Genomic DNA, 23,947 nt, shown 5'->3' with positions numbered 1-23,947 from the left:
GTATGTTTTCACAAACTCATCCTGGTTTTCCTTTACTGTGCATCAACACTAACGAGTTGCAGTGCTCCTGTAATTGTTGAGTATCCTATCTGCAATCTTCGCTGACATTTTATTTAGTGACTTTCAAGGAATTTTAATTGATTTGATCAAATTGATTTGTTCAATGAAATGGCAACTTTGTGTTGATCACGTCAGAACAAATACCGTGAGCGGGATCATTAGTCAAGCTCGGTTAAAGTAAATCAGGGTTAATCAGGGTAAAAGTCCACATTAATAATCCTGTTTTGACCGTGCAAATCACGCAGCAAACCCATAAAGACGCGCGTCAGCTTGCGCGTGTGCGCGGCGCGCGCACATTAGATTGAACACCTGACGCGACCCGCAGGTGCAGCGGAAACCGGATGTGACGTGTTTGTGCCGCGATAATCCTCTTAGTTTAATTAGACCGAAGCAGCGGCTCCTTGAGTGAGAGGTCACACGGAGGAAGAGAGAGAGAACGAGAGACCGAGAGAAACAGAGAGAGAGAGAGAGAGAGAGAAACCCCCGGAGAATCAGCAGGTGGGCTGTGATCAGAGGTCAGAGGTCAGAGGGAGTCGGTGCTCCTGCAGGATGCTGCGTCCCAGGATGCTGTGGAGCGCTTTGTCACGAGGGGTCACAACACGGCTGACCTACAGCACTGCGGCTGCTCAGACACAGGTAGGCCTGCATCCAGGTAGACCTGCTACATCAGTCATTGTCCAGCATGATATTATAAAGAGGAAATAAAACTCAGACTTGTAAGTAACCCCACCTGCAGCCCGGGACAGTCCATCATATTGTAAAGTCGGAGAGGCAGGCAACCACACTCTCATATGCACACCAAGAAAATTCAGTCTCACCAATTAACCTCACATGGATTTTTATTTATTGATTTTTTTGGGGACTGTGAGACAAAGACTAAACCCACACAAAGAACTCCATACAGTTGACTCCCGCACCACCCACCAACACATAATATTCACATTAATATTTTGTGCACATATTTAATTACATTAGATCGCTACCTCTTTTCTGAATCTTGCAATTCTGACATTCTGTTTTGCACCTCACACCAAAAAACAATTCTTCAAAAATGAAGTTGCATAGAAAACTATTCAGTTTATTACTTCTTCTGAAATGGTCATTTAGAAACATTTAACACATGAAATGCAAAAATCATGATTCACAAAAAACGTGTCTGTTGAGCCGCTCCATCAGCCGACAATGAAAGGTCCAGCCTGGACAGGACAAACACCGTCCATCACTGGACAAACACAAGACAGACAGACAATCATACACACTCACATTCACACTTACTGGATATGTAGAGCAACCAAATAACCTGAAACGCATGTTTCTGGACTGAGGGAAGGAAACCAGCTAAACCAGAGAAAACCCACACTCAGGGAGAACATGCAAGCTTCACAAAGAAAGACGACACTGTGCCACCCTCAAATATCTATACTATAATCTTAGTTTAAAAAATATTTTGAAAATACCTCAAAATTTCCAAATGATTGTCATTTTGAAATTGTATTTTAAGAACAAATGCAGTGTTAAAAAATAAAATAAAAAAATCACAAAAGCAATTTGCATTTAGTACAAGCAGAGAATGAACAGTTTCAGACTGAAGACTAGAGAGAAACTGCAGAAACATTTTTTTTCCACACCAGAGATTCTACTTTCTTCTCTTAATTTTCCAAATAATGGTGCTCCATAGCTTAAATCTTTTTAAATCCTCTCTTCTCTCCAGGCAAAACCAAAAAAGACCAAGTTTGGTCCTCTGAGTGACCAAGACCGGATATTCACCAACTTGTATGGCCGACATGACTGGAGGTAAAAACACTTCACATGAACTAATTTCTTCTGCTCTGTCATGACCTGAAGCACGGAAGGAAGTTCTCTCTCTGTTTCTGCTCCCTCCAGACTGCAAGGAGCCCTGAAACGAGGAGACTGGTATAAGACAAAGGAGATCATACTGAAGGGACACGACTGGATCCTGCATGAGGTGAAGATCTCAGGACTTCGGGGACGAGGGGGAGCCGGCTTCCCTACAGGCATGAAGTGGAGTTTTATGAATAAACCCAGCGATGGCAGGTTGGTATACAGAGGAAGAGGATCTGTGTCTGTAGAGGGCGGATGAAGATCACGCCCCTGCGTGTTTTATATGCCTTTACAGGCCGAAGTATCTGGTGGTTAACGCCGATGAAGGCGAGCCTGGAACGTGTAAAGACCGTGAGATCATGCGTCATGACCCCCACAAGCTGATCGAGGGCTGCCTGGTGGCCGGGAGAGCCATGGGCGCTCGAGCGGCATACATCTACATCAGAGGAGAGTTTTATAATGAATCCTCAAACCTGCAGGTAAACAGATGTACTGATGGACGATCAACGGTCTTAAATGTACTGATTTCTTGGTTCTACGCAGCAGACTTCACTCACTTAAAGCAGATCCAGACTCATAAATGGTGGCTTTCTGCTGCACTGGTTGGGGTTTGGAGGAAGTAATTATAAGACAGGGAGTAACAAACAAATTAAAAACCTGGCATCGGACAACAAAAAAACTCCAAGCGTTGTTGACACAATGGGGACAAGATCAAGAAATTCCAGTTCCACAGCCGGAGATCTCATGAGACTGAAAGGAAAGGGCACACATTACAGGAGGGGAAGACATTTTAAGGTTATGACAAATAATGACGTATGATTATAAAAAATCTCCCAGCAGTTTAAACCTATAGCAGCTTAACTAGAAAACTACGCTTTACCAAACGGGGACGTTTTGTGGCTGATCTTGGCCTCCTGAACTGAACCTGGGAGACGGTTTCCCAAAATGTTATTGAGATACTCATGATATCAGGAAACTGCAACAGCAGAAGTAACACAGTGTACTAACCTTGCTTCTTCACTTCAAACAGGTGGCCATTAATGAGGCATACAAAGCAGGGCTGATAGGAAGAAACGCCTGCGACTCCGGGTTTGATTTTGATGTGTTTGTGATGCGAGGAGCCGGCGCTTACATCTGCGGAGAGGAGACGGCCCTCATCGAGTCTCTGGAAGGCAAACAGGGGAAACCCCGACTCAAGCCGCCTTTTCCTGCAGACATAGGTGAGGCCAATGCGCCGCAGAGTCCTCCGACCTGCTTTCTGTAGCGCATAATTATGGTTCAAGAAACTGCAAAATAGGGTTGTATTGTAATTACGGTTATTCACTGCTGCTGCATCGCTCTCTCCCTGAAGGGGTGTTTGGATGCCCGACAACAGTGTCCAACGTGGAGACGGTTGCTGTGGCGCCCGCGATCTGCCGGCGAGGTGGTGCTTGGTTTGCCAGCTTTGGAAGGGAGAGAAACTCTGGGACCAAGCTCTTCAACATCTCTGGTCACGTGAACAAGCCGTGCACGGTGGAGGAAGAGATGTCTATCCCCCTGAGAGAGTTAATAGAGAGACACGCAGGCGAGTGTTTACTGTGATGAGGCCGGTTCATTTTGTGAGATGTTGACACAACTTCCTCCCGATCTCATGTGGTTGGTACAGGAGGAGTGAGGGGCGGCTGGGACAATCTATTAGGAGTAATCCCAGGGGGGTCCTCCACTCCCATCATCCCTCGGCACGTGTGCGATGACGTTTTGATGGATTTCGACGACCTGGTCCGCGCAGAGACCGCTCTGGGAACCGCAGCCATCATAGTCATGGATAAATCCGTAAGCAGGAGAAGTGAACAGTCACAGTGCAAAGCATAATACCTGCAGGAGATCAAATCTGAGCAATGTCTTTATTCTCTCCTGCAGACTGATGTGATCCGGGCCATTGCACGTTTGATTGAGTTTTACAAACATGAAAGCTGTGGCCAGTGCACCCCCTGCAGAGAAGGTGAGGTACTGCAGTTAAAATTGATGGAATTGAGGATTGAAAATACGAAACCTTGACCCACATAGCTTGAGTATAATACAATAGAGGCATTTGAACAATTGCTATAAAAAACAAAAGGACGAGGTCTTGTTGGGTGGCACAACAAATTACTATATGATATACAAATTGTTGGTGCATCTCGAAAATGTCATTACAAAGTTCGTAATGTAAAATGGCAAATTGTTGAAAACATTATTTTGTTTTCTAACTGAAGACGCTTCTGTAGCTGTTGTGCCATGTGAATTCACACCACCACCCAAAAAAACTAATATTGTTTCCTCTGGTTTAGATAAAAATTTGCTTGTTTTTGAAAAAGACCTCTTCAAAACATTTTTGAGGAATAATGTCCTGAAACTTTTCTCAGTGTTTAAGGCGACTGTGTTATTGAAGTGCGGATCTTGTGTTGCCTTGTTGCCCAGGAGTGGACTGGATGGATAGCATGATGTGGAGGTTTGTTCGGGGGGAAGCGGCTGTTTCAGAGATCGACATGATTTGGGAGCTCAGCAAGCAGATTGAGGGACACACCATTTGTGCTCTGGGGGACGGCGCTGCCTGGCCTGTGCAGGTAATAGTTTTAATAAGTACTAGAACATATTACTGTCAACGTAGGACTGGCTACAACTTTAACCAAGTACTGACTGAAACATTAAACCCATTTCGTTCTTCCCAACTTCTTTCATTTGACCTACACAGGGTCTGATCCGACACTTCCGGCCCGTCATGGAGAACCGCATCGTCGCGTACAATAAGACCAATCCCCCCAGAGAGCCAGAAATTGAAATGATCTGAAGCTGTAAATATTCAACCCTCTCCAAGTGTCATTACACCACACATTATACGTCCATATAATATTTGGAACATAGTTTTAACAAACAAAAAATGTTTATTGCTTGTTACTAAATTAAGTTATAAAGCTACAAATATTTTACACTATTGCAAGATTTCTGCAACTTATATTATTTTATGCTCGGACAAATTGTCTGTTAAACAGTAAAATAAGGAGCAACATTGTCACATTGACTTGAACAGATTTTTTTTCCCCACTCGAAATGAAACTGACACATTGAATATATATCACAGCACAATGAAACACCGCAATAATCAAAGTTTATTTCATGAAACCATAAAATCAATTCAAATGTTTTACTACATGAATGATCTGTACAAAATACGAAAAAAAAAAGATGTTGCAAGCAGAACACTACTGACCGAGAAGAAAAAGTAGAAGGAGCTGTGCTGGGATGACATTAAAACTGACTTGATGTACAACATCCTTTATTTCTCTGTGGTATGTCAAAAAAACAAAGACACTATAGTCAAACACTTTTCCTGGTGTGGGATTCAGTTTAAATTAAGACTGGAGGCTCATCTGACCACCTTTTACAGCCACACTATAGGTTGAAGTAACCAGTCCTGCAAATGTTCTTCAAGCTTTCAGGTGTGCAGAGAAACAAAAGGGAGTTTTACAAAACATGAGTGCGTCCATTTGTAGTGAAATGATGAATGCTGAAACCAACTCAGAGATGTAACAGAGTCATTCACATGAGTGATTAGAAAACAACAGGCTCAGTTTGAGTGTATGTGATGTAAAACTCAGCTGAAAGCACCCCCCCAGGGCTGTTTTAGGGTGCCATCCAGAAAGGCATAGATGGCTGGTGTGGCTGTGATTTGGCACGAGAGGGTGGAGGGCGAGGGCAGCGATAGCCCTGAGTCCAGCCTGAGGAGGTGGAGGTGGGGGGGGCTGCCCCAGGGTTACCTGGCCCTGAGGCTTTCGAGGTGGCGATGTGATCTTCCTCTTCATCAGACGAGTCGCCGGCGTATGCCACCAGACCTGTTTTCAATCTTTTCACTGTGGGCTCTGAAAGAAGAAGGTGGGGGTGCAAAAAAGAACAGCAAACACAGAAGAGGAGAGAGAAAACAAGAAAACAACCCCCCAAAAAACCAGCACAAGCAACAATTTGCAAATACAACACAGGGTGTGAGTGAGTTCATTATTCCAAAGACATTTAGGGAGAAACAAAAAGTTAATAGATATGGCAGCAGAGGAGAGGAGGGGCGGGGTGGGGCCGTCATTCAAAAGCAGCCATTGGTCGGTGGGGAGCGACAGCGTCGGGGCCGTCCAATAGACCAGGAAGGACAGCGTCCGAGGACGAGTCGTGCCCCACCCCCAATCAGTATCCAGAATTGCCCCAGAGATACATGGAAGAGAAGGAAAAACACAGAGAAAAAGAGAAGAACACAAAAACAGGAGAGATTCTTGTTAGTGTGGAGAAAAGACCAACGGCAGACCGATGATGTCATCAGAACGGGACGGTAAGGTGAACTCGTAAAATAAACAAAATAAAACCCCTAAGATTTCTATTCACGGCAGTAGAATCCTGAAACAAAAATAATCACAAGATGGATAAAAGCCTTGAGGAGGCATTTATAAAAACAGGATTTTTTTTAAAAAGGCTCTCTGTGCCTTCTGCGTGTTTAAATTGTTTTCCTTTTTACATCTGCCGTTTGTGTCTCTGACATGGTGCTTTAACACTCGCGATCTGAGAGAGGATTTACATTCTACTCTTTGCAGCTCTAAGTTATCGCTTGGAAATGATTCGAGGCCAGGCTTATAAAGAGTCACCGTCCACAGTCATGGATTGTGGATTTAGATTTGGCCATGGATTTGTGAATCCACAGGATAACAGTCTTACCCACGGGGCCTTGCAGGAGCCGTCTGTCATCCATCGTGGGTCTGACTCCGTTCACAGCCAGTGGTGGTGGTGGAGGCATTAGCTGCCTACTGCTGAGCACAAAGAGAGAGAGAGAGAGAGAGAGAGAGCGAAAGAGAGAGCGAAAGAGAGAGAGAGAGAGAGTCAATCCACTATGCCTCCTGAGCAGAGGAATCAAATGCATGAAAACAACTCTGTACCTGTCCCTCTCACTCGGCAGGCCGGAGGAACATGGTGGTGGGAGTCCTTGAATCTCTGGGTTGCCCACTGGGAAGCCTGCACCTAAATTAGTCATATGAATGGGTCCATGCTATGAGCAGAAAAACACACAGGCATGATTAGCAGACGTCCTCCACTAGGCCCTGACCTGACACTTCAAAACAAAATAATATATCAAAACTAACTGAGATATCTAGCTTACCACAGGTCTCACTGATGTTCTCCAGCCACTATGCATTATAGTGGAAGCTCATCGTACATAAATGTTCTTTCTTAAGCTAACACATGGAGTCACTCTGAGTGACAGAAAACAGCAGGCCATGCTATCTCAATCCCCCAACTTTCTTTAAGAGTGTGAAGAAAAGAAGGGTGACGTATTAGTGGATCGATCAGAAAGAGCCGCTTCACACAGAAAGCCTCACATCTGGGGCTGATGGAAGGGGATGCTGAGGTCAAATAACTGACATAATACAGGTAAATAACACACATGAAGGCTGCAGTGTTGAAGATAAAACTCACACGTGAAAGATGTAGTAAGAAAGGTTGTAAATATGGAAGATCTGCTCACTACCTGGTATCCCAGCAGGCCGCTGTCCCTCTCGTCTGGTACTTCCTCTGTGAAGCGTCTCTTCTGTGGTTGAATAGCTGGAGCCGGCGGAGGTGGAGGCTTTGGCGGCGCTACAGCAGCGGGAGGAAAACGTACAGGAGGAAGAGTCTGCGCAGAGAACAGCCATGCAGAGATTCATTCTTTACATGGGTCCCAGGTTGGTGTACATTTTGGATTTCAGATTTCATTAAGAGATTTGTCATTCATAAACCTTTATGAATGAAAAATACTTCTAAAATCGGTGCACATAATCAACAAATCCTCCTCTTTCAAAGGATAAATCCATTCAAAGTTTCTCCACGACGACGATACTCATGTAAATGAAAATAGTCTTTATTTGATTGAAGGAATATAACCATGATCAAATAATCAATAAATATAACTTATGGCTGCCTTCATATAAGTTTCTGTGTTTTGCAAAAACATGTAGGAGCTTTATCAAACTTACCTGTGGCAGAGAGTCTGGAACAGGAAGAGGAACGGGAGCAGGTCCAGGTAGAGGTATGTGCGCTGGAGATATAATGGAGGTCGGGGCAGGAACCAGGGCAGGAGCGGATCGGAGCGGGTACTGCGAGGGCACACCCGGAGCGGCCACTGGTGGCATCGGAGGTGGGACACAGTAAGGTGAGGGGGCAGGCTGGGGATGCGGGGGGGGTACTGGCATGGCGTAGCCCGGCTGGTATCCAGCAGGAGGGTAGTAAGGGGGCTGGGGGGGCATCCCATTCACAACTGGAGGCTGCGCGAAGCCTGGAGGAGGAAGCAAAGACAAACACAGTCAAACACTTGAAGTGATTTCTGCAGGCAGTCTGATAGAAAGTGACTGGAAGCTTCTGTTTACCTTGTTGAGATGGCATCATTGTGCTCATTTGATTGAGGAAGCGAGAATACTCTGCATGGACCTGGAGAAAGAGAAACATGACATGAGACGTTCATAAGTGGGTTCAAAGAAAAAAAACCAAGACAATCACATATAATGATGCAATGTAATAAAATCACACATCAAAGTCAAGTACTAAAAAATTTAAAGCTTTTGTCATTACAAACTCTCTGTCTTTACATTCTTCTTCCAGCCCACATGGCTGAAAGAAGAAGATACTATATTTGGAGTCAGACTGACGCAAATGAGCATTCCTCACCGTCTGGAGCAGGTTTTCACACAATGTTTTTGCGGCTGCCAGCCCTTCTGGTTTTGGATGACTAAAGAGGAAAACACATGCGTTAGTCGTATCAAGCTCAAACTTGCTGTAATGAGGCAACAGGACTGGAGTTTATCTCATAACTTCATATAAACCGATACCGTCTCTGATAAGCAAAGTGTTTTCTAACTCCTTGGACCGCTCTCACCTGATGTAAATATACATTGGTTCAAAGGCCTCTCGTCCGGAGGCAGGCTCTAAACAGCCCGATCCTTTTCCCCGGAGGAAGACTTTGGCCCCGATCTCTGCTTGGATGTGCTGTAGGTACGAACAGCCGGGACCTTCCACCCGCTCTTTGACCACAAACCCCGGGATGGCGTGCTCCAGACCCACGAAGACCTTATCTTGAACGTAATGCATCTGCATAATGCAAATATAACAGGTGTGTGTCACTGTATCAACATATATCTTCAGCCTTTCATTGGCAGGCACAGAATTGTGTGTCTCTGGTTTTCATTGCACACGTTTTAGATTGTAAGACACAAACACACTGTGACTTATCGTTTATTTGTGAAACTCTCTTACCCCTGACTGAAAGTGCGGTTTGTGGTGGGTCATGGGGGGCATGGGAGGAGGGTTGTGCTGTTGGTAAACTGTGACTGAAGCCCCACTCGGAATGAAAGATGAAGCCGATGACGACGCAGTTGCAGCTTTCACCACACCATTGGTGATTATCTCTTTGATTCTATTAACCGCTCCTGCAGAAGGAAGGAAAGAAACTTTCAATAGTGCACGCTGAATAGGAAAAGAAAACGATTCCTAATAGATTGAACGGTGAGCGATAACTGACTGTCGACAAGTTCTCGTGTCTGTCCTTGGACGTGCAGATATAGAGGTCGATCCCTGTGGGTAATGAGGAGATGTAATCCTATATTACTGTGGAAACAATAGACAGCGAGTAAACTAGTTTGATGAGTAGTCTGTAAAGGTAAAAGAGGAGGAAAAAGTCACCCTGGGAGCGCTTTTCCCTTCTCATCGGCCGCCATGTACCGCCCTCTGGTTGAAACTGCAGCTCCGCTCACTTTACTGATCTGCAGACAAACGACACCGAAACACATTCAAGTCCAAACCAAATGGCAAAGTGATGGGACTCCACAATGTACAACGTGCTTCTTCACGCAACGGCTGACCTCATCCTGCGTTTGGCCGCGCGTCAGGAGATTCCGACAGGTGATTGGGACGTCGTTGATCTCTACTTCAGCCACCACCAGGTCATCTTTGGCTTTTGTTGGAACTGGAGGTTTTCCAACACCCAGAACCTGAGCCAGGGAAGACGACACGAGTCACACTTTGTATAGCTAAAATAAGCATAAAATGCCATTGGTTATGAGAAATCGAGACCAGTTCTCACAACCCGCCAACGACATCATAACACTTATGATTCACTAGAAACCGTAATCAGATATGTTCAACCATGTCAGCAGGTTCAAATGTGACAGCTCACTATCAGTGTGATAAACAATACACAGAAATTGGATGATATGTTTCAGGTTCAGGGGTTTTCATAGCGTGGGAGGATGAGATCCCCGCACAATGCACAACGCGCCCCCTCAACTCTCACGCCATCATGCTTTCACACCAATTTGTAATTGTTAAATGCTGCACTTCTGAGAGTCGGTTTACATCATGAGATATTGTCAGCGTTTGTTGGGAACGAGACAATTACAACAACAAGCTACAATTTTGGCACATCGTTTTGCTGGAAAGATTTTAGAATTTTAATATATCTCTAATGTGTTTACATAGAATTAGTATTATTTTGTTTAACATGGAATTGCAATCTGAGCCTCAACATATACATCTTTAAGTAATGGTTGATTATTTATATTCCAGTTGCTCTCTTTGAAGGATTACAAGATTTATAACTATAAAATGTTTTAAAAAAAATCTAGTAGTTGATTCATTATAGTGAAGCAGAGTAGAAATGTAAAGTAAAACACACTTCCTCATCACACTAATCCCAGCCGGATGACATGTTGTGATGGCTTTCATGATTGAGTCGATTTAGATGCATACATTTAGCACGGTGCAAGTTACCTTATCGGCTGGTCCCGGGATACCGATCTGGGAGGGTTTGAGCTTCCCTTTGGCCACCAGCATGGCATTGATCTTGGCGGCCACCGCGGCTGCAGCATCCAGAGCCCCGGTGGGCGCAGCTTCAGCCTCCCCCATCCCTCCAGATCCAGACCCGGGACCCGGCTGATCCCATTTACTGCGGCGGCTGTAACCCCAAAGAAGATATCACGAATAAGACAACACATGAGTAGTTTATCTGTGACTGATTTTGCTCAGTTGGCCTGAATTGGTGGTCAGTGAAAGCGAATGTTATTGTTTTGACAGCTGAAGGCTCCCAATGCTAACTTCACTCTTTCTATTATTCTTGGCTCATTATCAACATCCGTGTGCATGTGTTTTAATCCAGCCTATGTGTCGCTTTGCACATGTGTGTTTTGGTGAAATGGCAGGACAAATGGAGTGAAAAACAAAGCTGCAGCTCGACAACACTCCGCCATGATTACATAAGGTGGCGAACAGTAGCATGGCGAGCTAACAGCTAACTGAAAGCAGCGAGTCAAAGACGTTGAACAATACAGATAAAGTGCGCCGTTTGCCACACTCACCCGCTATTCTGTGTTCCACAAAATGACATCAATGTTTCGTCAGAAAGACATGAACGTAGAAAAATCTACTTTAACTCCCCTAGACTTCCTCCTGTCGGCTCAGGGAGCTTCGTCCCGCATCGTTTCCGCTTCCGGCCAGTGTGCGCTGCTGCGGGGGAGGACCGTGAACGCCACACGGGGGAGACACACACCAGCGAGTTATCTATTGAAGAAGACAGAAAGTTCAGACAAGATGCTGCTGCCTCACCTGTCTTTACCTTCAAACCCTCGGAGACACAGTTGGAGACATTAGAGGCAGAGGCAAAGCAGCCCCCGCTTCGGGAAACACGGTAACGCCAGCAGCCGCTCTGTTTAGCGGTGCGCCCATACATCGTGTATTACCGTAAGTGCATATTTCAAAATAAAAATTACATTCCAGTGAATGGGATCTCTGTTAGTTAATATTGCTGCCAATAATAATAGGCAAAATCAAAGCTAATAAATAAGTGCATTTTTAATGCTTACATAACCATTATGAATCAAATAACAAGAAAATTTTCTGTCCGCAGAAGCAAAAAACATGCAAACAAACAAAAAACCTTGTTTTAGTCAGTGGTGTATTGATGTTACTATAATACAGTAAACATCTTCCCATTCAGATGACAAATTAAAAGCCCAACAAAACAACATATCTAGGCAAAATTCACCGCTGTTTGAAATGTTTGATTCTGTTTTGTTATTTTATTAATGTCAATATTTATAGTTTGTATTGATGAATTATTCATTTATTTTGTTTGTTATGTGTTTTAGCAGCAGTAATATACATTTGTGTTGTAATAACTAACTTAATGAGGGTTCACTGGAACGTCACTTTTATTTTGAAATGTGTTTGAGCGGCGGCTGGCGGTGTTTTCTGAAGTGGGGCTGGCTGGACACCAGTAAGTTACTGGAGAGCGGAGCGTGGAGCTGCAGGATGAACCAGGTGAGGACTTCCAGCTGTGCAGGACAGGACTGCTGCACACACACTATAGAGAAACACTAGGGAGGGAAAATTACTCTGTATTTGTCTGTGTGATTATTAAAGCTCCTTGCACTACTTGGAAGAAAAGAGTAGGGGTTAATTTATTTCTTTGTTGCAGCGTGATGAACAGGTACATCAAAAAAGTAATTTTTTCCCACGATTTCATGCAGACAGTGAATCTCTGACATGTTTTAGATTTATTACACATAATCTGATATATTTCTACTAGTTTGTGTTAATTTGTTAATAATTTTAGCTGCATCACAGACAAGGATTTTTTTATTTTTAATGCTCCATGCTCAGCAGCAGGTGGACAGTAATAAAGATTAGTAAAATTATGTGAAGAATAATTATATAAAAATAAAAAATATTTTATTATCAATTCTATCTTATAAGTCATAGAAGTCAAGAGTACAGCACCTCAAAATATTAAATTTATTTCTCGAGATCAGATGTCTAATTACTACAATCAAAAATAACTGACACTTTCAAGTTTTCACATATATTCAGATTTTATCTTTTTTTTTTTTTAGATGCACTGGTATGTTGGTTCACTTGTTGCAGGTTTTTGTCTTATTTCCATTGGACTTCTGCTTAGTATTGCAACATAATGGAGAGAGATTTATGAGTGAAAAGATCTTTGCTCATGTGGTGACTATAAGCTTCATTCACAATTTGACAAAAATATCAAAATCGCCTCTGATCTCCGGTGGCGGTATTTTGCAGACCTATGGAGTAACATGCAAACTCCAAAAAACAACAACAAAAAAGTCTGCTCATATAAACATGAGAAACATAGTACCTTTTGAGAAAAGTTTACATCACACAGTCAGAAACTGATTGATCCTAAACCCAAAGGCACGGTTGGACAAATGGACATATGACTGAAATGTTACACTGGGCACAAGATTATTTACATAAAGACACCCAGAATTTGATTAAAAAAAATAAATAGAGAAGCTGTCTGCAGAAAAGCCTTGGAAGAGACAAACCAGTGACAATGAGACAGAAAATCCACAGGGATGGGCGAGATGACTGAAGAGAGTGGCGACAGTGATTATGATTTCCAAATAAATCACTGAAGGAGAGAAAAAGAAAAAGCAAGCAGAAAATGATCACAGCCAACAGTCGGCCTTAAAATGAAAACTTAAATGTGGGAAAAAACTATGCAGAGATGCAAAATGATCCTAAAGTTTCTACCAGATTTTAGATTGATGGAACAACCACGTGTCGTATCGGGGCTGTTTATGGTTGTTTTATTGCTCGCCCTGTTTTCCTCTTGTGTGCGTCTGCATTTTGCATGTTTTGCACTCAGAGGCTCATTGTTGGACGTTCTGTCCAGGACGAGGCCAGCGGCCTCATCCAGCAGGCCACAGCAGCATTGTTGCCTGCCAAAGGCCCAGACCGCGCCGACGTCCTCCTGGGTTACTTAGAGTCACCTGGCCGGTACAGGTGTTCAGTTTCTGGCCACCCAGGAGTTCGGAGACACGGGCAGGAGGTGCAGGTTACCGTGGAAGGCGAGAACACCCCGTGTGGGGGCGACACGAATCAACAGGTTGAACAACCAGCAGACGTGGTTGGATTTCTTTTGTGCCGTGTTACGGGGTGTTGAGAATAGTCTGAACAACTCTGCTTTCTTGAGTTTGATGAGGTTTAAGGCATGTTGTGAGGGGAAGTGAGGCAGTGCATTGTTTTGTTTTATGTTTGGTGTTATTTTCTCATCAAACCTCAGCATTGTCCTTTACTGGGATTATTTTTTTCTGCCTTTGTCATATTAGTTGAGCACTGGTCGAATTATTTTCCCTTTGCCCTTTTTGCAGCCATCAGTATTCAGTTTATGTGATTTTTATTGTTTGCTGTTAAGTTTTTAACCAAAGTAGCTGACTCAATAAATCTGATTTAATCACTGTGAAGCTGGAAAGCAGATTAAGTGTTGGGAGCTCATATTTCAGCCTATGCTTAATTTAAACATTGATCACAGTCTAAATAATCATCTTAAGTGATACAAGGGCCAACGGGCATATAAACAGTTAACCTTGAATGTACATTTTATTTCCTGTCAACATATTTCCTCGCTTTGACCTGAAAAATCCGAGTTCTTCGGCGTTGCGCCATCAGGACAGGATGTGTTGTGTCCCCCCCCCCCCCCCCCCAGCCCCCCCCCCCCCCCCCCCCACCAGGGTACTCGAGTACTGGGGTGGGTCAGTTACGGAGCCACCTGAGCTGGAAGTTCAGTCAGTTCAAAGACAGACAAGCAGAAGAACATGTTGCGTAACGAAGACACGGCACAGTCGTTTTAAACCTGTTTGTTTGGCTTCCTGTTTGTAGCGGGACAACAGGGCCTGAATGGGAAACTTTGTAGAAAACACAAGTGCATGTAGGGCAGTGCTTCCACACTTGGACTCTCTTCAGGAGCCAGAATTCACAAACTGGGCCCAAAACTTGTCAAATTGAACTATGCAAATATAAAACGAAATTATCAGGCACTTTACAGTATCGAGAGCAGACCCAGGACGTTTGGTGTTTGTCTTCACTGTAATGTTCTGACAATTGAGAGATGAGAAAGTTTGTCTGCAGTATTTCTTCCAGGCCCGGGATCTGCAACCTTTGGTTTTGGTTTGGATATTGCAACCATCTGGAGCAACACGTCTAACCTTTGAAATAAGGCTAACGCAGCTTATGAAGTTTCATACATAGTACATACAGTGGGGCAAAAAAGTATTTAGTCAGCCACCGATTGTGCAAGTTCTCCCACTTAAAATGATGACAGAGGTCTGTAATTTTCATCATAGGTACACATCAACTGTGAGAGACAGAATGTGAAAAAAAAATCCAGGAATTCACATTGTAGGATTTTTAAGGAATTTATTCGTAAATTATGGTGGAAAATAAGTATTTGGTCAATAACAAAAATTCAACTCAATACTTTGTAATATAACCTTTGTTGGCAATAACAGAGGTCAAACGATTACTATAGGTCTTTACCAGGTTTGCACACACAGTAGCTGGTATTTTGGCCCATTCCTCCAGGCAGATCTTCTCGAGAGCAGTGATGTTTTGGGGCTGTCGCCGAGCAACACGGACTTTCAACTCCCTCCACAGATTTGCTATGGGGTTGAGGTCTGGAGACTGGCTAGGCCACTCCAGGACTTCCAGATGCTTCTTACGGAGCCACTCCTTCGTTGCCCGGGCGGTGTGTTTGGGATCATTGTCATGCTGGAAGACCCAGCCACGTTTCATCTTCAATGTTCTCACTGATGGAAGGAGGTTTTGGCTCAAAATCTCACGATACATGGCCCCATTCATTCTTTCCTTAACACGGATCAGTCGTCCTGTCCCCTTAGCAGAAAAACAGCCCCAAAGCATGATGTTTCCACCCCCATGCTTCACAGTAGGTATGGTGTTCTTGGGATGCAACTCAGTATTCTTCTTCCTCCAAACACGACGAGTTGTGTTTATACCAAAAAGTTCTATTTTGGTTTCATCTGACCACATGACATTCTCCCAATCCTCTGCTGTATCATCCATGTGCTCTCTGGCAAACTTCAGACGGGCCTGGACATGCACTGGCTTAAGCAGGGGGACACGTCTGGCACTGCAGGATTTGATTCCCTGTCGGCGTAGTGTGTTACTGATGGTAACCTTTGTTACTTTGGTCCCAGCTCTCTGCAGGTCATTCACCAGGTCCCCCCGTGTGGTTCTGGGATTTTTGCTCACCGTTCTCATGATCATTTTGACCCCACGGGATGAGATCTTGCGTGGAGCCCCAGATCGAGGGAGATTATCAGTGGTCTTGTATGTCTTCCATTTTCTGATAATTGCTCCCACAGTTGATTTTTTCACACCAAGCTGCTTGCCTATTGTAGATTCACTCTTCCCAGTCTGGTGCAGGTCTACAATCCTTTTCCTGGTGTCTTTCGACAACTCTTTGGTCTTGGCCATAGTGGAGTTTGGAGTCTGACTGTTTGAGGTTGTGGACAGGTGTCTTTTATACAGATAACCAGTTCAAACAGGAGCCATTAATACAGGTAACAAGTGGAGGACAGAAGAGCTTCTTAAAGAAGAAGTTACAGGTCTGTGAGAGCCAGAGATCTTTCTTGTTTGAAGTGACCAAATACTTATTTTCCACCATAATTTACAAATAAATTCTTTAAAATTCCTACAATGTGAATTCCTGGATTTTTTTTTCACATTCTGTCTCTCACAGTTGAAGTGTACCTATGATGAAAATTACAGACCTCTGTCATCATTTTAAGTGGGAGAACTTGCACAATCGGTGGCTGACTAAATACTTTTTTGCCCCACTGTAGGTCAAAACTATTCTCTCTACTTTTTATTGCTCTCATCTTTTTCCTGTTCATTTTGTGCCACATTGCTTTTTGAATCTGTAAAAAAACCTTCTGTATCTCCTTCAGTCAGAAGTAATATCCAGTAGCATGGGGAAAATTTAAGAAAATAGACACTAAAAGCTTAAAAGTATCTTGCTTATCATACAATGAGCAGACATCTAACTATACAAGTGAACTCCTTCAAGCTTTTTAGTCTCTTTAGCTGCTTCAGCTTCAATCCAAACTGGAGATATTTGTAAATCTTCACTCTCAGATCTTCTTTCATTTCACCTGCAGGTGGCTCTCTAAAGCCATGCCTGCAGACCACAGTGTTCACTCTTTATTCTCTGAAACTCTATTACTGTGTACCTGTTTACCCAAAAAATATTATATTCTAACTGCAACCTTGACATATAAATGTAAAGTTTCAACACCATTCATTTAATTTACTATGCCTCGTGGAGCTCTGTAAAATATTCAATGACCATAATAATGACATAAAAGGGCTGTACAAGTGGTTACAATTGACTGAATGAATGTATAAAATAGCATTAAGATATTTCATTTTCTGTCTTTTAATTTTTGCTCCATATAATGTCTTAACTCGAGGGATTCTCTTTGTGTCTGACCAAGCATGAGAACATTCTCATTCTGATACAAAAACTATAAAAAGTCACTCATCTTCACATTTTAAGCACGATAACCAAGTAATGCGTGGTATTTGTTTCAAATAGTCACAGGGATTTTATTGTTGTTGGTTATTTTTGCTACATTATCAACCCATTCATCAATTTAATGTCCCTATGATGGATGACTCGGACCTTGTTCTCATGTTGAGCAGTGTGGAAATGCAAAATGCCCTTCCTCAGACCTGACCTCCCTGCGTGGACAAACCGCTGGGTTCAAATGCACCAAGTGTCAGGAGGTCAGAGGTCAGCAGAGCTTTGACGCCTGACTTGACTGTTTACAGGCAGAGTGCTGTGAGAGGAGGAGGCCGGGGAGAGCAGGGAAACTCAGGCAGAGGCAGCAAGAGGGGCAGGCGCTCTTCCCTAGTAAGAGCCCAAGTGCAAACCGTAACGTGTATGTTGGTTGGTGTAACCTCCGGCCTTCAAGGCGCACAACAGGCCTGGGTCTCGCCTGATCCTGGCGGCTGCCACAGAGATGTGAAATCAGGGAGACGCGATGAGAGGAGGGCGCCTCACGGCGGGGCTGCCATGGGGTGAACAAAGAGACACTGTGAGTTCCTGGGTTTCTGTGTTTGCTGTCAAACCAGCAATTACAAGAAGTTTTTCTATGTCTACTGGGTGTCATATGTGGGGTGTCATAAAACTTGTGTGTTTGAGTTATACTGCTGTGATGTGACAGCTCTTAGTTCTTTTGAAGTTGGAATTCTTTAAACTTGAATAGTTTAGTCCTTTTCCTTCCTATTATATTCCTATTTTTTAACAATGATCAGAAATATGAGAAACAGTACTTTGTGACAATATACGTGCCATTACTGTGCTTCATACTGCAGTCAGTGAAGGATTCACCCACGTGCCATACGATTGTTTCATAAACAACTCCCAACACACAGTTATATGGATTAACTGCCAGATATTGAAAGTTGAAGCTATCGCGGAAAGAAAAAGACAGGAAAAGTCATTTAAATATCAGTCATATCTAACTTTTAATAAATGAAAATTTTGAGCTAAATCTTTATACATAAGGTGAGCACTCGCAGACCAACGAATGTGCAGGCAGGGCAGAAAGCGTGAAGGGGACAAAAAGTGATTGAGAGAGGGAAAACAGATGGGGAGATTGAATTTTAGAGGAGCGAAGACGGAGTGCATAGGGAATCTTTTTTGTGTATGTCTGGATAGAACGGGAGCCTCTTATACACCTCACAGCGTGAACTTGGCCCGAGCTATGGCCTCGTCTCGTCGACACAGCGGGGCGCTTTCCTGAGCGGGCTGCCCAGGGGAGGGGCACCTGCAGCAGCCTCAAACACTGGTCAAGAGGAGAGCGTGGTAGGCGGGGTTTAGGGGGTGCCGGGATGGAAAGATGCTTGGTGGTTCCAGGAAACTGACATGTGCTGAATTTATGAAAATCCTCAGGTAGAACAGAGCGATGCTCTCTGAAGAAAACATTTGTCCTTGTGTTTTCCCCGTGGCCGTAAGAGAAAGACATTGCCTGTAATCTCTGGATAGAATCAAAAGCTTACTAATGCATGGGAGGACAAAAAGTTATGATTGGAGCAAGTCAGCCAGTGCTGGAAACTACCAACACAAACAACACAGGGTTTATAGATTTACCAGCCTGCCAACTGAGACAATATTTTCCATCCATTTGGTCGGGTTGACCAAACAGCATGTATTTGAAGTTTATCAAACACTCATTCATCCCTGCAGACCTGAGGGAAGACTTAATCATCTGATATATGGAGTTTTAGCATACACAGACGCCCAAAACCTGAGCGGACTCTGAAAATTGAACGACAAATTCTCTGTACTTCAATATCTACTTGGCTGCTAAAGTGTCTTTATTGGATAGATTTCATCTTTACACAAGCTACACCCTTCATCTTATGTCGTTTTGGTTTGACCCAGGGGTCCAAAGTTCTCATATGAAGTCGCGTGATTTCAGACATACACGGCTGGCTCTTTGTCCGTAAGAAATTCCATTGAAATGGACAAATGTGCTGCGAGGGTCTCGGTTGTCTCGAGAAGGTGGATGGATATTGCATTAACTTCACAACAGAGGCGCCCCCTGCGGTGTAACTGCACAGGGCTCTGGATAATAACTGCAGTGGGAACGTTTTGCTCCGAGGTAGCAGGTCAGGTAACTGGAAACACATGGCAGGCAGCACTGACGACAGAAGAGCCTCAGGAAAAGCAGCCTCGGGAATAATGGCATCACAGTGAAGAGAAACACACCAGCTTCCTTGACAAATGCTTTTGGCATGCCGTCTCTTCAACCTGTTGCCATTAGCAGTACAGTGAAACGCCGCAGGGCTTCGAGGCGGTTCGTGTTGCCCTCAGTTAAAACTAAACTTTGTTTGTTTTAATCAAAAAATTTAAGTCTTATTTTACATTTAATTTAAATTATCCATCCCCTGCAGATTGTGTAACATTAGAGAGGTTATTAAATGTCAAGACAAAACATAGTTAACTAAAGGCAATAGCTATTAATGGTCCCTCTGTGGGATTTGACTGGACGAAAAGAAAAACATCTCCCAGGTATAGTACACACAGCTTCTTATGAATGAAACCTGTGCGTAAGAAAATTTGAAGCTCAGTGCTTCTTGGCCTGCACTGCTAGTGTCTTTGCCACTCTTCTTCTTTTGCGTGATTTGATTGATTAGTTTATGTGATCCTGAAGAGCTAAACTCAACATATCAAAGAGTTCACCTCCATCACTGCAGATCCACATACAGAAATTTGAATACAATACATAAATGAACATTTTCCCACAATTTATTTCACCTGTGATGCTCATAGATTTTACATAAAGTGAAATATTTCCCTTTTTAAAGCCATTATTGTTGTATTCTTTATCAATTTTATGTAAAAGAATCAAAAAACAAACTAGCTTCAATGACTCTTGTAGTTCATAAGATCTAATGTTTTCCTCACAGCAGCCACAGTTTTGAAAATGCTTGAAACCTCTTTGTTTCAACTTTTCATTATGTCACCTTGAATTTTCCATTTACTTATTTATTTCGATGAACTTATCGTGAAGTGGGAACCTTTACAAAATGTGTGGAAACCATTTTAACAAAAGTGTAACGTGAGATGTAGTTAATAGGTTTGAAACACATCTTCTGTCTGTGCTTTAGACTACATTCTCTCTCTCAACTGATTTTTTTTTCTCCAACTAGAATAACAGGGTACTATGCAAACATTAAATAAAGAAATTGAGCGAGAGACATTACAGATCACTTGCACCATATCTCGCCCGCCAGAATTAAGCCGGGCGGTCACAAAACTGCATCGTCAGTGTCTGAAAACCTCGAAGGCTTCAGCCTCGACGTCCATCCAGAAAGCTCTGTGTTTCCGACAGTGCAATGGAAGCTCCCGCCCCTTTTGTCCTGTCAACCCAGCCCCGTCTTTACTCCTCTCTGTCAAACAACAATATTTGCTCATCTGCGTCAAAGAGCAGCAAGGTTTACAATACACTACAGTGAAGCCTTTGAGTCAGACAGACGCAGACGAGCTGCTGTGAACGGGGAAGACCCTCCAGATTCTTCGACATGCTGACAGAGACACAAATAAAAGCATGGATGTAATCTGAGCGCCTACTCGAGACTCCATACATTGTCCTTCTCCCAGCTATTTCACATCTGGCTATAGATACCGTGGGTGTTATTTTTCTGTATAATTGTTAGTAAGTAAGTTTTGTGAACTCAAAAGAAGTCCCCTTTTATCTGTGGTTAAAGATCCATTTACACAGTGACTTACAGAAAGCAGGCTCTTTATTCAAGACTATATATATTATGCAATATTATAAACATCACTTACAGTCAGCACCAACTGAAACCATGCAAAGAACTGCATGATCCATAATAAGTACATTTTCAAACCCAACATGCATTTTAAGATAATAATGATAATTAAAAAAAAACATATATTTTTAGATATGTCAAAATTAAGGGGAAGGAAACAAAAGACGGAGGATGTTCGTGAATAAATTATTCATTTTATCAACAAACAATGTCTTGAAAAAATGTCCCGACTAGGCACAAGCAGTTGTTCAAGAACACACTTTTTTTGATCGTTCTCAGATAATAGAAGTGTGTCGGGGTTTTACTGGTAATTTTTGCACGTTAGCAATGTTTGGCATAAAGCTGTGTCCTAATCTCACTGTATACTCCACACTAAATAAACCAGGCTCCTCCATTCTTTAGTCAACAAATATTTCCAAAAATGTAATATAGTAGAAACAAACAAACCAAAATAAAGTATTTAAAACCAAATGAATATCATGTAAACTTGACTCATGTCATTTTAAAGAACTCATCAATGTTATATATTTTGCAGAGATTGTCATTATGCACTGGTAAAACTGTAATATTTATATCATCGAAGGAAATCTTGTCGTTTCACAAAGCTTTTGTACAAAGTGCTCATTTGCATGATAATGCTCTACTTTAGTTTGCAGGCTAAGGTTTAGCCAATGGTCTTTGGTGCTTATGGGCCTCACAAAGCATCTACAGTACCATTCACACACGTGTGCATACGGCTGAATTTACATACACAGCGTTGTGTTTGCTGACACTACTGCGGTGGGCTGCTTTTGCGACAGAGCTGATTTGCTGATGTCAGCACCTGTCGGTTACGTTTTCTTTTTCCAGTCAATAGTGTGTAGAAAAAAGGGTTCACGCAGGAATTTCCATAAGTCAGCCCCGTCAGGATGCGGTTCACAGTCACCTGTGTGCTCACTGGTACCGTCGGCAGCATGTCGGGCTTGTAGAGAGGCAGCAGCTGCCAGACCCAGAAAGGCAGGAAGCAGGCCCAAAAGGCCAAAACGATACCCAGGATGAGGAGTAGGACTTTGGGTTTGGGGGCACGTGCTGAGCAAGCACTGCTGCTCCCGCTGGCCCAGGGTGGCTGGGTCTGTGACACCCAGTAAAGCCGACCCAGGGTGGCATAAAGTGCTCCGATGGCCAGCCCGGGGCCAAGAATACTGGTGCAGAACAACACAGTCAGGTAGGCCTTGGAGCTCTGCTCGTCCCACGCTGGCACACACAGCTGGCCCTCGTGGTTCTCCCCGTCCTCCAGATGCAGCGTGATCATCATGGGAAGGCTGAGAGCCACAGCGAGCCCCCAGGCGAGGCCCACCCGCAGAAGCCCAGAGGAGTTGGAGGAGGAAGTGTGCAGGGGGTGAGCCACAGCCCGGTAACGGTCCAGACTCATGGCGGTGAGGGTGAAGATGGAGGCGTGCATGGTGAGAAGGTCCAGGCTCAGCAGGAGGCGGCAGCCCAGTTCACCGAAGGCCCAGCCGGACCCCAGGCTGTCGTACACAATGAAGGGAGCAGTGAAGAGGTAGAGCAGGTCAGCCAGAGCGAGGCTCAGCACCTGGAGGTGAAGAGAGGAGGAGGAGGAGGTGGTGGGGGAAGACGTAGGGGAAGTGGAGTTGGCAAGGCAGGATGGTAGAGGTAATCTGCTGAGGCAGCAGGCTCCACTTCTTCTCCTGCCTCTCCTGCGTCTCAGCAGGAGGCCCAGGGTGTAAAGGTTCCCTGTGATGCCCAGAAGGGACAGAAGAGAGAGGAGCGAGCAGAAGAGAGCCGTGGAGGCAAAGCTGGGTGAAGGAGAGACGGGGGGAGAGGAGGAAGGCACAGAGAAATTGGGGATGATGGGGAAAGTGTACGGAGAAGGTGGAGGCACAGAACCCAAGGGGTCCATAGTGTGAGGTTTTAAAAGGGTTTGTGTGTTAGAAGGAAAACAGCTAGTAAATGTTGAAACATTAGACTGGTACCAATGCTGAGTTGGAAGATGGGAGGGGAGAAAAAAAGTGGAAGCAGGTGGAGAAGAGAACAAAACATTAAACATTACACTCACTGGTTAAGAATAACAAAACTGATTTGGATCTGTGAAGGTGCCACGGTGTGATTTACACATTTAAGGCATGGCAGCAGGTAAAGTAAATAAAATCATATAAACATGTGGGAATTAACGTGTCAGCAGAACCACTGTGGTTTATGTTTCAGAAGAAACCTGCTCTGGTTGGCACAGCCTTCTGGTTTTATAGTTTCACAGGGAGCGTGTGAGGCTGTTATGGTTTTAGTAAAAATAATTGGATTTTCAGAGAGGGGGGCCTCAAATGAAGACTGTAAATCTAGAGGGAAACCTCTGCTCAGGTCAACAGTTGAGCAACAATTAGGCTAAGTGGAACATGGGGAACCACACTGGGGTGAGTGTGGCTTTGAAGTTCGTGCTTGCAGTAAATTGTCTTTTTTGTTGTTTGGATGTGGGGCGTTTATGCGCACCCGTGGATTGGATACGGACGCATGCACTAAATAAATAAATAAATAAATTCAAATCTGCAGACTCATGACGCAAAGTGGATGATATCAGGACTGATCTCTGGCGCTGTGTTCAACTACATGCAAATTAAATTATATAGCTACTTTAGAGATATTCTGTAAAGTGTAACCTGCCGCATCTTGGAGATTTTTCTTTTTTTTTTTCCCCTGGTGAAACGTTATCTGCAGCGACATCAAAGCAGACGCGGGGTGCTGCACAGAACCGGTATGTATGACACATATGGTGACCCAGGCGGCGGTGTGCCTCCGGGGTTAAGAGCCACTGTTGAACTGTGGAGGAGCCGCGCCGTTCCCCCGCGGTGCGCCGCGTCTCCACGCG

General features: G+C 43.8%; 3 protein-coding genes across 5 annotated transcripts; 1 reads left to right on the top strand and 2 right to left on the bottom strand.

Moving 5' to 3' along the window:
* Positions 1-442: 442 nt before the first annotated feature.
* LOC308114708 (NADH dehydrogenase [ubiquinone] flavoprotein 1, mitochondrial-like) lies at positions 443-5,197 on the top strand. The gene is made up of 10 exons (XM_080471805.1): positions 443-696; positions 1,772-1,854; positions 1,945-2,115; positions 2,198-2,381; positions 2,933-3,122; positions 3,254-3,466; positions 3,548-3,714; positions 3,802-3,883; positions 4,342-4,487; positions 4,616-5,197. Exons 1-10 carry the CDS (start codon positions 610-612, stop codon positions 4,709-4,711), a joined length of 1,419 nt encoding a protein of 472 aa, XP_080327931.1. The 5' UTR covers positions 443-609; the 3' UTR covers positions 4,712-5,197.
* khdc4 (KH domain containing 4, pre-mRNA splicing factor) lies at positions 4,990-11,424 on the bottom strand. Of its 3 annotated transcripts, none has more exons than XM_080471801.1 (14): positions 11,277-11,424; positions 10,693-10,876; positions 9,786-9,914; positions 9,607-9,686; positions 9,446-9,498; positions 9,181-9,353; positions 8,804-9,015; positions 8,596-8,656; positions 8,298-8,358; positions 7,908-8,206; positions 7,424-7,567; positions 6,834-6,943; positions 6,616-6,704; positions 4,990-5,780 (listed from the first exon to the last, which is right to left on the bottom strand). In XM_080471801.1, the coding sequence occupies exons 1-14, from the start codon at positions 11,303-11,305 to the stop codon at positions 5,545-5,547; spliced, it is 1,860 nt and encodes a 619-aa protein (XP_080327927.1). In that variant the 5' UTR covers positions 11,306-11,424; the 3' UTR covers positions 4,990-5,544. The 3 variants fall into 3 exon arrangements, 2 of the variants coding, with proteins under 2 accessions (XP_080327927.1, XP_080327926.1); XR_013935635.1 differs by having other exon boundaries at positions 5,009-5,780; positions 6,834-6,915; positions 11,277-11,418; XM_080471800.1 differs by having other exon boundaries at positions 5,013-5,780; positions 6,616-6,707; positions 11,277-11,418.
* Positions 11,425-21,048: 9,624 nt separating this feature from the next.
* On the bottom strand, positions 21,049-22,987 carry uts2r3 (urotensin-2 receptor 3; the record flags this gene model as incomplete). The annotated part of the gene is made up of 1 exon (XM_080472182.1): positions 21,049-22,987. One exon carries the CDS (start codon positions 22,985-22,987, stop codon positions 21,860-21,862), a length of 1,128 nt encoding a protein of 375 aa, XP_080328308.1. The 3' UTR covers positions 21,049-21,859.
* Positions 22,988-23,947: the final 960 nt, after the last annotated feature.

This window comes from Lipophrys pholis, assembly GCF_963383615.2.
Source record: "Lipophrys pholis genome assembly, chromosome: 9".
Classification (NCBI taxonomy): domain Eukaryota; kingdom Metazoa; phylum Chordata; class Actinopteri; order Blenniiformes; family Blenniidae; genus Lipophrys; species Lipophrys pholis.
This window is presented reverse-complemented; position numbering and strand designations above follow the sequence as displayed.

Bases quoted from the DNA above. Each gene is read 5' to 3' on its own strand.
- khdc4 (XM_080471800.1), bottom strand. From the start codon at position 11,305: ATGTCATTTTGTGGAACACAGAATAGCGG. The intron at 8,657-8,803 runs GTGAGAGCGGTC...TTTCCTCTTTAG, and splicing joins CCAATGTATATTTACATCAG to TCATCCAAAACCAGAAGGGC. The intron at 8,207-8,297 runs GTAAACAGAAGC...TTCCTCCTCCAG, and splicing joins AATGATGCCATCTCAACAAG to GCTTCGCGCAGCCTCCAGTT.
- LOC308114708 (XM_080471805.1), top strand. From the start codon at position 610: ATGCTGCGTCCCAGGATGCTGTGGAGCGCTTTGTCACGAGGGGTCACA. The intron at 1,855-1,944 runs GTAAAAACACTT...TGCTCCCTCCAG, and splicing joins TATGGCCGACATGACTGGAG to ACTGCAAGGAGCCCTGAAAC. The intron at 3,123-3,253 runs GTGAGGCCAATG...CTCTCCCTGAAG, and splicing joins GCCTTTTCCTGCAGACATAG to GGGTGTTTGGATGCCCGACA.